This window comes from Phyllostomus hastatus, unplaced genomic scaffold (genome assembly GCF_019186645.2).
Source record: "Phyllostomus hastatus isolate PE091 unplaced genomic scaffold, TTU_PhHast_1.1 phas_scaffold_200, whole genome shotgun sequence".
Lineage (NCBI taxonomy): Eukaryota > Metazoa > Chordata > Mammalia > Chiroptera > Phyllostomidae > Phyllostomus > Phyllostomus hastatus.
The window spans coordinates 5,272,154-5,289,050 of NW_025334016.1; the positions used below are offsets into that span (position 1 = coordinate 5,272,154).

The 16,897-nt window shown below is 38.5% G+C and overlaps 1 protein-coding gene across 3 annotated transcripts in view; it reads right to left on the reverse strand.

Annotated features, from left to right (window-relative positions):
- Positions 1-16,170, reverse strand: part of MED14 (mediator complex subunit 14) — a 72,036-nt gene extending 55,866 nt beyond the window's left edge. For all 3 annotated transcript variants that reach the window (XM_045860529.1, XM_045860530.1, XM_045860528.1), the window contains exons 1-3: positions 15,790-16,170; positions 9,484-9,510; positions 6,780-6,885 (exon numbers count right to left, since the gene is read on the reverse strand). In XM_045860529.1, the coding sequence (XP_045716485.1) occupies positions 6,780-6,885; positions 9,484-9,510; positions 15,790-16,004 (348 nt within the window). In that variant the 5' untranslated portion in view covers positions 16,005-16,170. The remainder of the gene's footprint in view (positions 1-6,779; positions 6,886-9,483; positions 9,511-15,789) is intronic.
- Between the last annotated feature and the right edge of the window lie 727 nt (positions 16,171-16,897).

A 16,897-nucleotide genomic window follows, 5' to 3' on the forward strand; every position in this document is an offset into this window, starting at 1 on the left:
CAAGGGGAATTCATACAGGTGTTCCATATTGCAAAATAATTCTTCCAAAAATTTCCCAATTATTTGAAGAAATATTTTTTAAAACAATAATTTTCTATCAATTTCAGTAAAAGATTTTCTAATTTGTTTCTTCATTCTTAACATTACAGATACACAATATCATGAGTTGGAAAAAATAAATGGGGGGTAGACAGGGCAGGGGAGAGTAATGGAAGAAAAATAGAGACAACTGTAATTGAACAACAATAAAAAAATATAACGTAAAAAAAGAAAAAATAAATAAAATAAAATGCTTTTAACTACTCTTATGGACTCCTAGAATTGGTTGGTGACAAGGAATAAATTCTGAGAAGCCCTAAATCAAATTACAGCAGGCCAGAGGGTGGAAGGAAGACAAAAATGGGTCAATCCGTTAAGTGCAGTGCAAAATCAACAAAAGACTGCTCACACTCCTTAGTGTAGGTTGGAATTATTAACTCCCAGGTGGCTATTTCTGAGATGATCTAAAGAGAGAAGAGCCAGGTACAATTGAACCCCAGGAGCCTCCGCTTCTTGTTTACGCATGGGCTTTCTACCTATCCCAGAATTAGCCCCTGCTTTCCTTCTCCCACCCCTTTTGTCTAGAGCTAATGTAAATCCTTTCAGCAGGGCTTACACTGACCCTCACAACACACACACACTTGATGTATGAAAATGCTTGCAAAATGCTAGGAGGATGGACATACCTATCTTTTCTACCTTGCCATGGTGGTTTAGATTCCATGCCCCAAGACCAGTCGTCGTCTTTTTTTTTCTGCTAGCAATGGCCTAATAAATAAGCCCTTTCTTTTAAAAAGACTTTCAATGAAAATTTTTGTTTAATAGTTGGTAATGAAGTGTGGATTCCTGAACCCAGACTGCCTTGGTCTCACTTTTAGCTCTGCAATTTACTAACCCTATAACTTTGGGTAAATTACTTAATCCCTCTGTGCCTCAGTTTTTTCAACTGTAAAATAGAGATGATTTCCAACCTTATAGGTTGTTCTGAGAACTGGAACAGTGCCTAGAACATGGAAACATTGAATGGACATTGCCTGTTATGAGATCTAGATCAACTTCATGCCCAAAATGGAGATCCTTCCCATCAATTTCCTGACTTACTGCATTTCATAAGGGCACGTGAACGAGTAGAGCTCTTCACAGAGCTGAAATCTGTAAGGTCTGTCCGGAAAAAGTCCAGCCATTGTTAATATAATGAGAACAGTTTGTGCAACATCGATGTAACCTGGCAGCCAAAGAGAGTGAACTAAAATGCACGTGTGTGAACAATGACAACTTCACTGTACTAGTCAGTGGGAACAGTAGATGCCACTGAGTAAGTACGTGTACTGTGTGGCCACTGCATTCAAAATGACTGAGCAAGTAGAGAAACAAATCTGCATCAAATTTTGCAAATTTGAACATTCTTCCACGGAAACTATTAGGATGATTCAGAAGGCTGCAGCTATGGGCAACTGGTGATGGGCAGCTTCGGCATGACAATGTGCCTGCTCATGCATTACATCTCATGCAGAGTTTTTTGGCAAATCATCAAACCACCCAGGAGGCTCAGCCTCCCTACAGCCCAAACTTGGTACCCTGCAACTTCTGGTTTTTCCCAAAAGTGAAATCACTTTTGAAAGGAAAGAGATCGCAGATAGTTGATATGATTCAGGAAAACAACACAGGGCAGCTGATGGCAAATGGGAGAACTGTGTGAGATCCCAAGGTGCCTACTTTGAAGGGGACTGAGGTATCATTGCCCTCTGTACAATATTTCTTGTGTCTTGTATCTTCTTCAATAAATGTCTCTATTTTTCATATTACATGGCTGGATACCTTCTGGACAGGCCCTGCACTTCCTTGAAACTTCTATCTTCTATTTCTATTCTAGAGTAATACTTAGTCTCTTATGCCCTTCAAAAAGGGGATGCCTAACCTATCTGCAAGCTAAATATTCCACATCACTTTAATTAGTCTTCACATCTCCAAATTCCTGACTTGCCATCCTTGTCCCACTGCCTAGAAATGCTCCTGTACTAGTGGCCAACTCAAAATATGGTATCCAGAATTAATACCACATCATGCACACAAAACGCCCTACATTTTCTCACATTTCAATACTCATTTTATTATCTGATTTTCACAAGTCCAGGAAATAGACAAAACCAGATAATTACCATCACCATAGAGATAAGAAAATTGAGGCTTAGTTTAAGACACTTGCCCAAAGAAAATTAATTATCAGAGAAGCTGGAACCAAAAAATGTTTCTTCTAACTCTTCGTTAGGCCAGTGAAGCCCAGAACAAGTGTTACCTTCCATGACTAGTAAAAGGGACCAAAGTTTTGCCACTCCAAACTATACTTTCTGGGATATTTTAAGCTGGTTATTTTTAAGAAACAAGAGACTCAAAAAGAATCTTTGCTCCTTCTCCTTCCCTGACTAAAGTAATTCAGACAGAAAAACCGGTTTAAAGGAAGGGAACATCACATTAGCATAATAACATAAACTAAATGTGGCAGACAGGGAAAAATTAGGTAGAGGCCATTAGCTGGACTCCCCCCTGTGTCCCATTGTTTCTGGATGGTGTGGCAAGAATTTGTTTACCATGTTTGTTCTTTCTCTGCTACCTGTGAATTGCCTGCTTTCACTTTGAAATACCACACCCCTGCCTCCCTCTCCTAAGTCGAAAATGGCATATAAGGTATATCCTCAAGTCTCATTTTCTTATGAAACTTCCACATGTACATATGTAATAAATTTGGATATTGTCACCTATTAATCTCTTGTTATTCTGATTATTTTAGTTTAATCAGAAGAACTCAGAAATCTGGGAGGAGCATTTTTTGCACCCCCACACCAGTAAAATGGATTTTTATCACTGCCACCAACACTAACTTATTAGAAGCCACAGCTAGCACATAGCAAGCTTGGACACAACTAAAAGGCCTTGATCTCTTGTTCATGATTCTCTAACAGGCAAGATCCACTTTCCCATCCTAACTTAATGCAGGACTAGAGTCTGATTTTAACATATTTATATAACCATCTTGAATCCTGCTTCTCTCAACTTCTGAACTGGTTTTTACTCAGATTTAGGTCATCCCAAACCTCCCTTCACTCAGGACACTGTAAAAATGCTATCAGATTAAAGCCAAGGCCAAAGAATAGCAAAGACCTCCCTCAAGGAAAATATTCATCATCCCTAGCAGGGTGCAACAGTTTATGCAGCCCAAGTCCCTCCACCTTAAACACTGGTAATAAATGAAACACTCTAAACCACCTTGCTCGACTCAAAATATACTAGCTTCAGCTATATTCCTTTGAGTTAGAAATCAAATAAAGATTAAAACTTTAGCTTTGAGTAACTTATTAGTGAATCCATGTAAGTCCCTAATGATCAGCATGTTCTTTGTTTTCTTTTAAGTACTCACATGCCAGCAGTTAATAGACTAGTAATCTTCTTTACATTTTTAAATTTAAATTTTATTTCTCAATTACAGTTTATATCCAGTACTATTTCGTATTAGTTTCAGCTGTACTTGACAATCATATACTTTACAAAGTGTTCACCAGATTCCTGTAAAATTTAACTGAGCACCAAACAGACATTTCTCTAAGAAATAATTACAAATGACCAAAAGCACATGAAAAGATGTTCAACATCACTGGTCATGAGAGAAATGCAAAAAACCACACTGAGATGCCCATCACACCTAGTAGAACAGCTGGAATCAAAATGTCAGACAAATACCAACAGAGAGAAATTGGAACCTTCACACATTGCTGGTGGGAATATAAAATGGGATAGCCATTTTGGAAAACAGTTTGGCAGTTCCTCAAATGATTAAACATAGTTACTATATGACCCAGCAATTCCCTGTTAGGTATCTACCCAAGAGGAATAGAAACATATGTCCACACAGAAATGTGTATAAGAATGTTTATAGCAACACTATTCATAAGAGCCAAAAACTGGAAATAACCTAAATGGCCATTAACTGATGGATAAACAAAATCCATACAAGTCAGGTACAAAAACAAATGAAGTACTACTACATGTTACAATGTAAATGAGCCTTGAAAACATGCTAAGTAAAACAAGCTAGTTACAAAGACCACATGATTCCATTTATATGAAATATTCAGAATAGACAAATCTACACACAGAGTAGATTACTGCTTGCTTAGGGCTAGGAGCAGGTACTTGGGGGTGATAAAAGGTGAAGGTTTAATTTTTGAGGTGATGAAAATGTTTTAGAATTAACTGTGGTGATGGTTGTACATATCTGTGAATATACTAAACACCATTGAATTGTGTACTTTAAATAGGTGGATGGTATGGTATGTAAACTACATCTCAATAAAGCTGTTTTTTAAAACGTTCTATGAGAATGTGAGAGACATTTTTCTTTTTTCTTAAATAAAACATTATCCAGACAAAAAAGTCATTAGTCAGAGTTCTATAAACTGTGTATTTATACACTCAGCTAAACACGTACTATGTCTGGCATGGCTAAAGATCATTATCTATTAAGCACCTCCAAAGATATCAGTTAAATCAGGGGTGTGAAACTCATTTTCACTGGGGGGGAGGGGGGGGGCACATCAGCCTCATGGTTGCCTTCAAAGGGCCGAATGTAATTTTAGGACTGTATAAATGTAACCGCTCCTTAACAGTTAAGTGAGAGCTCAGCGCTGCCACAGGGTAGAAACAAGGTGCTGGACCAGATAAAACAAGGTGGAGGGCCGGAGTGACTACAGGTCTGTGTCTGCCACCTGTTGAGTTAAATAATCATTAGGTTGAGAACAGAAGTGTCAAAACATGAATAATCCTCTAATTCTCCATCTGATGAACTTTATCTTTGACATAAACACATCTGTATCTGCATTCACAAAACATAAACACTAAAACTTTATATAAATGTAATGAGACTTCATCAGAATATGACTTATTTGAATAGCCAATTTAAAAAACTTAACACCGTACTATGAATTAATAAGAGATGAATGCAATATGGCTCAATATCAAAACCAAGAGTTCTGGTTTTTGTTTGATTTAATGTTACTGAAGCACAACTCAGTAGTATCAAACAGGTAACTTAAATACCCATGGTATAATTTGGGATTTAACACCAGATTTGAAAAATTGTACACTTGGATTTGATATACTTCAGTAATACCTAATTTTTCACTGAAAGTTTGAACATCTTTAAGAAAAGATTACCCCATCCCTGTCTTGGTAGCTTAGTTGGTTAGAGCATCATCCTGATAAACCAAGGTTGTGGGTTCGATCCCTGGTCAGGGCACATACAAGATTCAACCAATGAATGCATAAATAAGTAAAACAACAAATCAATGTTTCTCCCTCTCTCTAAAATATTTTTTAAACAAACAAACAAACAAAAAAAGAAACATAACTGTGCTGTAGATTTCTTTCTGAAGTACAATTTTATGGAATATGCAAACTCCAATAGATTTGCAAATATAAAATTCTATAAAAGTATTTCTAACTTAGTTCCCCAGTGTGCCAAAAATGAATTTATTATGGTATCTTTATAATGGGCAGCTGCTAATTTTAATTATCCAGGAAGCCTGATAAACTTAAAAGAATTTTTAAATGACTTGAATATAATTTAACCTAAATAAAGTTTTTCCGATTTCACATATAAAAATAAAAAAATTTTAATGTCATTACATAACTGAATGAAAAAAAAAGAATTTATAGCATCAATGTCAAACTTACTTAGAGATTCTACCCCATCCCCCACTTTCCAAATATAAGAATCAGTGACTAGGATAGGAGGCTACTTGCCCATTGAAACATGGGCCTGGAGAGCTGACTTCAATTACAGTGGGTAAATGCTCTCATTATTTTAGGATTTTATTTTTTATGACAATTACTCTACCCTTTCCAATATGAACTCCCATTTCTCTCACTAGAATTGACTGAAGCAAAATAGGAAGGAATAATTGTGCATCTTATATGTTAACACCACACCATCCTCCCCCAAGTTATGAGCTCAATAGGCTAACACAAGGTCCCTACTGATGTTTTTCCTCTGAACACTTCTTGAAAACAGCTTGAAACATTTTTTGGAGGGAGGGGGACAGGTTTTAGCATCTTTGCTAAAGCATCTTTGGTATGCTTCACTATATGCCACTCCTTTGAATTCAAAAGTGATTCAACAGTCAAAAAACTATGAGTTTCTTCAGCAGGAGCTGTGACTTATTCAAGCCTCCACCTACCATATCCCATAACCTGTACTCAATAAATGTTTGTAGAATGAGATGAATAAACAAACAAAAAATAGACAAATTTTGTTATCTACTCTGTGACCATGAAGAACCCATTTAATCTCTAGGAATCTTACTGTTTCCTCATTTGTAAAACAACAAAATACTGACTTTGTCATACTCACAGGGTTGTCAAGAACCAGTAGGCAAAATTTAAGGTAGTACTTTGTAAACTCTAAGGAATGATACAAATGTAAATTAACTGCTTCCCCCTTAGTTCAAGGCTCCTAATTAATGCCTTCTAGTGTAATGTCTTCAGATATTGCCTACTCTTCTTTCTGTCCATAGCAAATACTAAGCTTCTAAAGAAATATATATTATCACAATATGATTACTCACATAAATGTCTCCCAAAACAAATCACCAGATATAAGTTAAAGCTAGAATTAAAAACTGTGTTTATTGCAAGTTAACATTCCACAAAGTTATTTTATATAAAATAAAATCAAAAGTTCAACTCACCGCACATTTTTCCACTTTGCCAGCATTATTAGCCCATTTTACTAAAGCCAGTAATCGAACAAAGAGTTGACGTGTCCGGCTAGCAAACTGCACTATTTCTATTTTCCTATAAAATAGAACAACTGTTAATGAACCAACAGATTTAAAAGAGCATTTCACAATGTATTTCATCTGAGCTAAAGTATGACACAATCTGTTTAAAAGCATTACAACAAAATGAACCACCTACAATATCTAACTACTTATATAGTCAAACTTTGCATACCATTTGCATATGCTGTTTTTTCACCTTACAGTAATAAATCCAAAAGAATGTTTTAGCAATAAATCACATATTAAAAATTAATTTTATATTATAATAAAAGTTGCTCACTAAAATATACTAAATCCACAGATATAAAGTTATTATACAGAAGTTAACAGGTTCACATAGGAGACCAAATAAGGAGGTATAAATTTCATAATTGAAATTATGAGTTATGAATCAGTAACCTTTTTGGTAAAAGGAATTAAAATAGAGCTTAAAATTGTATTATTTCTACAAAAGCAAGAGCACAATTCACATCTTGCAAAGGCATGATTTTAAAATTAGGGAATAAAAGAACTTAACTATGTAACTCTTTATCAAACTAATTTAAATGATAAACTTAGATATTAAATTAGCCAAGCAAAGAAGGTAAGTTGAGTACTAAGAGTAAAAACTAGAAGGTCTGTCCATATTTATTTTTATTCTATACTCGCAATGCTTTTTCTCCCAATACTTATTCATCACTATTTTTATCATCTCCTTATAAAGTCTTTATCTTATCAAACAATGTGTTAGCTAGACCTCTCAACTTCCTGTCATCGAAAAAACTAATAGTCGTATCTTTCATGGCTCACCTTAAGACACTGAAAAAAAACATTCAACAGGCCATAACAATGGCAGGGACTGAACAGGACATCAACCTCCCTCCAAGTGGCTTTTGACCTATTAATCTTAGTACTGCTGTCCAATGATCTACAGATCCAGTCTACATCTCTGCATCTCGACAACACCAATATCATGATACCAAAATAAAATTTTTGCTGAAGTATAATTCTGACTGAAGACTACAGAATCTAGCTCCTATTGAGAACATTTATAGCCCACAAACAACCTGACAGTCTTCCTTCAGGATCAGCCAGTAATAATATCAAGAAGACAGACAGTTATGACTCTCTTCCAGTGTCTGTGAAGGATCCTAAGAGATAAAATAAGTAGAACCTCAAGGCAAGAGGGGGACACAACAGAAATGTTAAATGTGAATTATGATCTGGCAGCCACCTCAGTGCTAGGAGCCTCAGTACTGTTACTCTAACTCAGGGATGGCTTACAGAGGACGAGAGGTCTCTGCTTCTCTTCCAGAAGAACTATACTTGTATATTATTAATTTGGTTTCCCAAATGAGTTCCTCTACTGGAAAGAAGACACCCCGTGTTGCAAACTATTATAGGATGTTTGTTGGTTTATTGACACCATGCTGTCTCAAGTAATAGATTTTCCAGAGCCCAGTTTCCCTTCTTACCCAAGAGTCGATAGCACAAACCCTGACTTTCTCATTTTCTTCCTTTAAAATTGACCAACCAAACCATAACAAAGGCATGCTTCAATTGTCTCTTCCACCTCCACTCTTTTGATCGATGTCTAATTCTATCGGAAAGGTCAGTTGGGGGTAGGGGTGGAATGCTGTCATTAATAAATGCTAAAATCCTCCCTAGTGACTTAGTATTTAAAAAAAATCAGCCCTGGCAGGTGAGCCTCGCTTGGCTTGAGCATCATCCTGTGAAGCAGAAGGTCACAGGTCCGATTCCCAGTTAGGTTCAATCCCTAGTCAGGATACATGCCTAGGTTGTGGTTCAATCCCTGGTGGAACACATACAAGAGGCAGCCAATCGATGTTTCTCTCTCACATGGATGTTTCCCCCCTTCTCTCCCTCCTTTCCCCTCTCTCTAAAATCAATAAACATGTACTTGGGTGAGAATTTTAAAAAAAAAGTAGTAATTTCACTGGATATAGACTTCTAGATTAGCAGCTTTCAAGGAAAAGAAAAAAGTCAACCAAGGAGCATAAGTAGTGCCAAAGATACAGTTAAGTAGCTATGCTGTAGCCATAATTTAAATCTTAATTATACAATTTCTTTGAAACCTTAATTTGTCTTGCTCATCTGGCCTATGGAAACATAATAGTGTTTAGTTGTATCTTAAGCTCCAAACTCCAACTGAATCAAAACTCTCTCAATTATAAAACAGTAATTGCACTAGGCAAACATTAATTCTCTGAAGAAATCTAATACATCATTGTAGTAAATGATAAATTAGTAGCCAACTTTCCACAGTCAGTCTACTCCTCGGCTTCTTCCATTAAGTTCTGTATCTTCTACTTGCACATCTTCCTATGCCCCTCAAGGACTTAACTAAGTCAATGACTCAATAAAGGTTTCTAGAACCTAAGGTCCAGAGCTGGTTACACACCAAGAATTGTCAAGGATGAGGAAATTACAAACAAATAATGTGGAAAAAAATCACCCTAGGCATTCTGGACCTAGGTTTCTGACCTATAGCCCACCACCCACACTCACACCCACACTCACTCTCACACACTCTCTCTCTCTCTCTCACATACACACACACTCTTATAGATATATCAACAGAGACACAGATTTAAGGATTTTTCATACTCACCTTTCCACATCAGATTTCCTTGGCAGTCTAAAAAGAAATAAAACAAAAGAAATTGACTAAATATATGTATACCTTCATCAAAATATAAGTCTTTACTTTGACTCCAATGACTTTGACTTTAGTGTTTAAGAAAAATTAGATAAATAGCCACTACAAGCTTGTGTGGCTACCAACTCTTTTTTACTTTTATGAGTTTCCAGCAATATGGATATAAGAGAAAAACCAACAAAGGAACATTTATCTCCATTTGAAATGCTTCAAAAGGTACTACATGAACCTCAGGCATTTAAAATGCCTGAGTCTTACATCAGTACACTATAGGAGAGAGTCAGAGAAAATATTCTTTTAAAACCAAAATGGTCACGGATGCAGAGTACTACTTAGTTGCCAGTCTCCCCATATCCAGTAGAACCTTGCTTTCAAGTTGTAACCCTTCCCTGTTTTGTTATGGTGGGCAAAAGTAGAAGCTGAGCATAGAAAAGGGCCAGTGTCAGCAAAGGTTGTACTTATGATGCTGCATGTGGTTAGGTGTAAATGATTTATACTACCTTTAAATTGCTCTAGTTGAGTCTGTCTTTTTCTTTCTTTCTTTCTCTTTCTTTTTGCTAGTTCTTCAGAACTGATAGCTAGCAACCAATGTCACCATTTTCCCTGACAAATAATGCCATATGACACTCTCACATCTACTGTGCTTTTACCAAAGGTCCTGATCTACCTCTTGAATTGTCCTATTCTGTAAACCTCTATCCCATGGTTGAAGACTCAACTCGAAAGCCTCCCCTAGCATTTAATTGTTCTCAAAGAATACATACCAAGACTTTTAGATCCTCTTCTCTTACCCACATGCCACAGGTGCAGAAAAACTAAGACCAACTCCAAAGATTCAAAGTACAAGGAGGGAAAACTATTAAAATGAGTTCTGGCTTATAGTTACCTACACATCTCATGGTAGACAGTGGGATGGACGCTAAAGGTATCATCCAAATAATAAAGGGAATTAGGAGCTGGAAGGACCAGCAAGACCAGAGGATGAAGCAGAAATAAAGACTTTACTGTGAGACTGGAAGTTAAAAGCAGCTGTCAAGTTCCTCTACCTGGGAAAGTTCCTGAGATCACTCCTTGAGAAGCCACAACCCTCATCCTCAAGGGACAGAGAGAGTAAGAACCATGGGTGTAAGAGAGAAACAGAGTAGAACTTTTGAGGATAGAAAAAAACAGGAAATATTGTTCCAGCTCTTCCTACCAGCCCCAGGGGCCCCAAAAGGATCACCTCATGTCAGAGTTTGTACCATTTCAGGGACAAAAACAGGCTTTGCAGTCTGTATCCCTTTTCCCAAAATTCCTCCAAATCTATTTAAAATTCCTTTATTGAAAACAAATCCACCATTTGGGGCAAAAGCCTTAAAATGCTAATTTTTGGAAATGGTAAGTCACAGAAACTTATTTATATGTAAGGTGATTAGGTTTACATGACTGAGACTCCAGCATTTTCTGATTTTAATTTAAAGAGGTTTTAAAAAGAACAGATGCTAAGTCCCTAAGAAGTCAAGGTAGCCCTGACTGGTTTGGCTCAGTGGATTGAGCACCAGCCAGCGAACCAGAAGGTCACCAGTTTGATTACCGGTTGGGGCACATGCCTTGGGTTGCCAGCTGGTCCCCTGATGGCGGAGTGTGAGAGGCAACAGATCAATGCTGCTCTCCCTCATTCTCCCTCCCTTCCCCCCTCTCTAAAAATGAATGAATAAAATCTTTTTTCAAAAAAAGTAAACGCAGAGTGTAAATTCTAAGATGAGAGCATGTATATGGGGGGAGGGAGTGTGGCAGAAGCCGGCAGTATATAAGCAAAGAAAAAAATCTGGGGCCAAAAACCAACCACCTAAAATGCCAACCAAGGCTGTCCTTTTTTCCTTTGATAGTTCACAGACAAGCATCAAATGTGGCAGAAATAAGACTCTTATAAAGTGTCTTATTAAGAATAAGAATACTGATTTTACATTATTAATACATTTATCCTGACAGTTTATACCTGGAACAAGGAAAAACACATAATTTAGGAACTTCCAAGGTAGGTCCCTAAACTAATTTTGGTTACCACAAATCAAAAGAGAAAAAAGTTATTTTGCATATACCTATCAAGAGCAACAGTGAATTTTCCCATAAAATTTTCTATGGTCTACCATGACAATTCTAAAAATTAATTCATTGATGTGGTAAATCAATAAATAATTAGTTAAACCCTGATTAGGTGCCAGGCACTGTTCTAGGCCTTGTTTAAAGTAGCAAACAAATCAAAATCCCTGTCTTCACTGAGCTTTCGGTGGGGAGTAGACAGGCAATAATGTCTGGTGGCAGTAAATGCTTACAGAAAAACAAAGCAATGAGTAAAGGATAGAATGAAGAGGCAGAGGGTTTTTCATGGATAGTCGGTGAAAGTCTTTCTGCTAAGTTATAGCTGAACAAAGACCTAAAGGAAATGAGAAAGCAAACCATATAGAGTTCTACAAGAGCAAACACTTAAGGGAGGGGCGTTCCTGACACTATCCAGAAACATCAAGAGGGAGGAGAGTATTGGGAAATGAAAAAGAGGTAAGGGAGAGAGGACACAGATCATGCAAGGCCTTAAAGCTAAGGTGACCACACGTCCTGGTTTGCCCAAGATAGTTTCAGTTTGTAACTGTTGTTTTGATATTATTACTAACACCACCCATCTTTCATGCTCAAAAGTGTCCTGATTTCCAAGTAGAAATAAAAGGCATCCAAATTGGAAAGGAGAAAGTAAAACTGTCATTATTCGCAGATGACATGATATTGTACATAGGAAACCCTAAAGACCCCCCCCCCACACACACACACTACTAGATCTAATAAATGAATTTGGCAAAGTGGCAGAATATTTGGAAATCAGTGGCATGTTTATATACCAATAATGAGCTATTAGAAAGAGAAATTAAGAAAACAATGCCATTTACTATTGCAACAACAACAAAAAATAGTAAGATACCTAGCAATAAATTTAACCAAGAAAGTAAAAGACCTGTACTTGGAAAGTTACAGGACATTGAAGAAAGAAACTGAGGAAGATACAAAAAAAGTGGAAGCATATACCTTGTTCATGGACTTGAAGAATTAACATCATTAAAATGTCCATACTACCCAAAGCAACCTATAGATTCAAAGCAATTCCTATTAATACACCAATGATGTATCTCGCAGATCTAAAACAAATATTCCAAAAATTTATATACCTCCTCAGGCAAGGAAAACAAAGGAAAAAATAAACAAATGGGACTACATCAAACTAAAAAGCTTTTTTTGGTGTGCAGCAAAACAAACCATCAACAAAACAAAAAGGGAATCCACTGAATGGGAGAACATTATTTGCCAATGATACATCTGATAAGGGGTTAATTCCAAAATATATAAAGAACTTACACAATTCAACACCAAGACAAATAACACAATTACAAAATGGGCAAAGGACCTGAATAGATAGATACATCTCCAAAGAGGACACAGAGATGGCCAACAGATATGAAAAAATGTTCAACATCACTAATCACCAGAGAGATGCAAATTAAAACCACAATGAGATGCCACCTCATACCTGTCAGATGGCTATCATCAATGAATCAACAAACAGGTATTGGCCAGGATGTGAAGAAAAGGGAACCCTTTTGCACTGTTGGAGGGGATGCAGATTGGTGCAGCCACTACAGAAAGCAGTATAGAGTTACCTCAAAAAATTAAAACTAAAACTACCTTTTGACCCAGCAGTCCCACTTCTGGGAATATATCCTAAGAAATCCATAAACTAATTCAAAAGAATATATGCACTCCCATGTTCATTGCAGCATTATTTACAATAGCCAAGATTTGGAATCAGCCCCAGTGTCCATCAGAAGATGAGTGGATAAAAAAGCTGTGGCACATTTACACAACAGAAAACTACACGGCATAAAAAAGAAGGAAATCTTACCTTTTGTGACAGCATGGATGGACCTGGAGATTATTATGCTAAGTGAAATAAGTCAGACAGAGAAAGACAAATACCACATGATTTCACTTATATGTGGAATCTTATGAACAAAATAAAGTAACTGACAAAAACAGAAACAGGCAGGGACACATGGAACAGACTGACGGCTGTCAGTGGGGAAGGGGATGGGGGACTGAATGAAAGAAGGTGAAGGGATTAACCAAAAACCATATATACATAACACATAGACACAGTGTGGTGATAGCCAAAGGGAAAAGGGGGTGGGGGACTAGGTGGAGGTGGGCAAAGTGAGGGAAAATGGGGGACAAAAAGAGACTTTGCTTAGGGAGGTGGGCACATGATGCAGTGTGCAGATGTTATTGAGATGTACATTTGCAACCTGTATGGTTTTGAGAACCAATGTTGCCCCAAAAATGCAATTTTTGAAAAAAGAGTCCTGATTTCAACCACAAATTTTATGGTCACCCAACAAATAGGTGACTATAAAAATTCTTACTCTAAGTGAGATGGAGAACCACGGGAGGGTTCTGAGCAGGTTTAAAAGACCACACTGGCTATTTTTTTTTTTTAGGAAAAACTGTAGCAGGAAAGGGAAGCAGTACAGATACCAGTTAGCAGACTACTGCAGTAACACTGGCAAAGGAATAACACATGATGGAAATGTTGAAAAGTGGTCAGATTCTGAAGTCAGAGATGACTTGCTTTTATAATGGGTGTGGAGCTAGAAAAAAGAGGAGCCAGGAATTATTCCAATAGTTTTGATCTAAGTAACCACAGAACGGAGATACTATTTAGTGAGATAGGAAAGGTTGGGGGGGGGGATTGAGTGGAAGCAGGAATTTGCTTCTGGACTTGGTACACCTAAATGCCTATTAGGGCTTTAAATGTAGGCATCTGGTTATAGAGTTTGGGGTTCTGTGGAGAGATCTATATTGGAGACATATGAGTGTGGGAGTCATCATCATATAAAGGCTAGGGGACTAAAATTATATACTTATTCTACAGTGATAAAATAAGTGTTTCTCTTTTCATAACTAAGCCCTAAAATAGTAAGACCACCACAATGTGTTCAATGAATTTCTACAAATCCCTATGGAAAAAGTTATACAAATTACACCATTACTGGTAACAGTAGTTTTTAACACACTTACATAGTTAAACATTGGAAATGTGACATTCACATACATGGAATTTTCTCATGGACACTTGGATTTTTATGAAACCCAATGATAAATGATGCAGAGAAGTATATTACTACAATAATCCCTAATCATGACAGCTACTTAAATTTCTCATCAGACAAGGGTCGACTTTTTTTCTGTCCCATTCAATCAAGTACAGCATATTAAAATTGAGTGAGAATAATGTTTTAAAGGAATAAGAGGAATCTTTTCAAATTCTTTTAATCGTCTGCAAATAAATATTTTAAGTCTCTAGTAACAAATTATTCTGACACTTTACAGCCTAATATCTATATACTATTATTTCGATTGAAAACACTTATCTGGAGTCTAGCAACACAAAAAAACATAAAAAGTAATAATTCTTACTTTTTCTGAACCTGGAGTAAAACACATAAAACAGTAATTAAAGTATATATACCCCAAATTTTACGGTGCCTCTTCTTCACACACTAAAAATCATTAGTGTATTCTGATCCTATTCTGAAAGGATTACACTCTAATCATGTCCCATGGCATTTCATGGGTAACTTGGTGATTTATAAACTCCCCTCACACCCCTAGAAACAGTAACAGCAGGCCAGTTACAAAAAATCTTTTACTTACACTAAATGCGTTAAGATTTCAAATGTTCCAGAAAAAAATTGAAATCCAAACTTCTGGATTATTTTATATACATCTCCCGATTTCAAACTTAAAAGCAATTACAACCACATTCAAACGTACCATCAAGTTGCTGTAAAACAGATTTCCCATCTTTGGAATTTTTTTAAAAGCTCGAGTATTATGTATTCCTAAACCCTAATCTTGAGCTTTGAACTAAAAAGCTTCCAGCCAAGAAATCAATAGAGTTCTGTTGGCAACTTGAGCAAAAATCCCAAAGATAAGATTTTCAAGGCAAGTCTAACAACATGTATAATTAACTAGTCTAGGTTGCTTCTCCAGAAAAACTACAAATGCAAAGCTTCTCCACCTCCGCTAAACCCCAGCTCAGATATTATAGAGTAAGCAGCCCCGCAGAGAGGCGAAAACAGCAGCCTCTAGGGGAAAGGAAGGAGTAAACCTCTCTCAGCAGCTTGGGCGGGAAGGGGGAAGCTGGGGAGCAGGCATGGGTTTCGCGGCACTTACAGATCCGTCAACACCATAAGCTCCGAGTAGGCCCGGTGCAGCAGAAATTCGATGAGGGTGCTCAGCCGGTAGCCAGGGCTAGCCGCAGCGGCTGCAGCCGCCGCCACGGCGGCTCCAGGAGGAGGAGGCGCCGGGGCTGACGCGGGGCCGCCGCTGCCTCCGCCACCGCCTCCGGGCGGGACCAGCTGGTGGTTCTCCAGCTGTACTGGGGCCATGGCGGCGCAGGGTCGGGCTTGGTGCAGCGGCCCTAGAGCCTACGGAGCGCTCGCTCACCGCGCCGAAGCGGGCATCAGCCGAGTCCGCCACCTACCGCCAGACCGCCTCTGAACAGGAAGCCCTGCGCAGGACGCGGAGGCCCGCCCCCATGTAGTGAGGAGCCCGCCAGCCCCAGGGACTGGAGCGAAGGGCGGGGGAGGGGGGAGGGGGGAGGGGGGAGGGCGGGGAAGCGGGACCGCTGCCGCAGAGAAGGTACGCCTCGCCTCGGATCAGAGTCCGTCTCGCCCAGCAGCCGCAGCAGCCATCTTGACGGCCCAAAGCGGAAGTCGATAGGCAGAACGGAAGGGGAACCTGCAGGGGGACTTCCGACAACAACCTAACCGTTTCAACCGACGTTGGGGACGCCCGAACGTTCAAGGGTGCTTTCAGTGGGGCGGGGCCGGCGCGCGGGCCAGAATAACGGAAGCGGGGCCGCGCGCCACCGGAAGCGGTTGTGTGGGAGGAGCCGGCTTCGTCACCGCAGACGTCAATAGTTACCCCGCCCTTACCCTCCCGGCCCTCAGGGTTTAAAAGGCTCCAATTTCCCTTAAGGTAATTATCCGCGTTCCCCAGTGAGCTGTGAATGCGGCAGGGGAGCTAGTCTCCTGGACGTTCGTGAGTTGTGGTTCTGGAATCGCGAAAGAATTGTAACGGCTGAGTACTTGTGACTTCTCAGGTCTTTCCACCTCCCACAGTTTGCTCATGCGCCTTCCGTGGGATAGAAAACGTTTCCGTCATTTTTTTTTTTTTATATTGTGGGAAAAGATGCGAGAAAATATGATTGGAGGTAGAAGTAGGGCCACTGACAGAGTAAGTTCACTTTAATGGAATTGAATGCATACTGATCTTATTA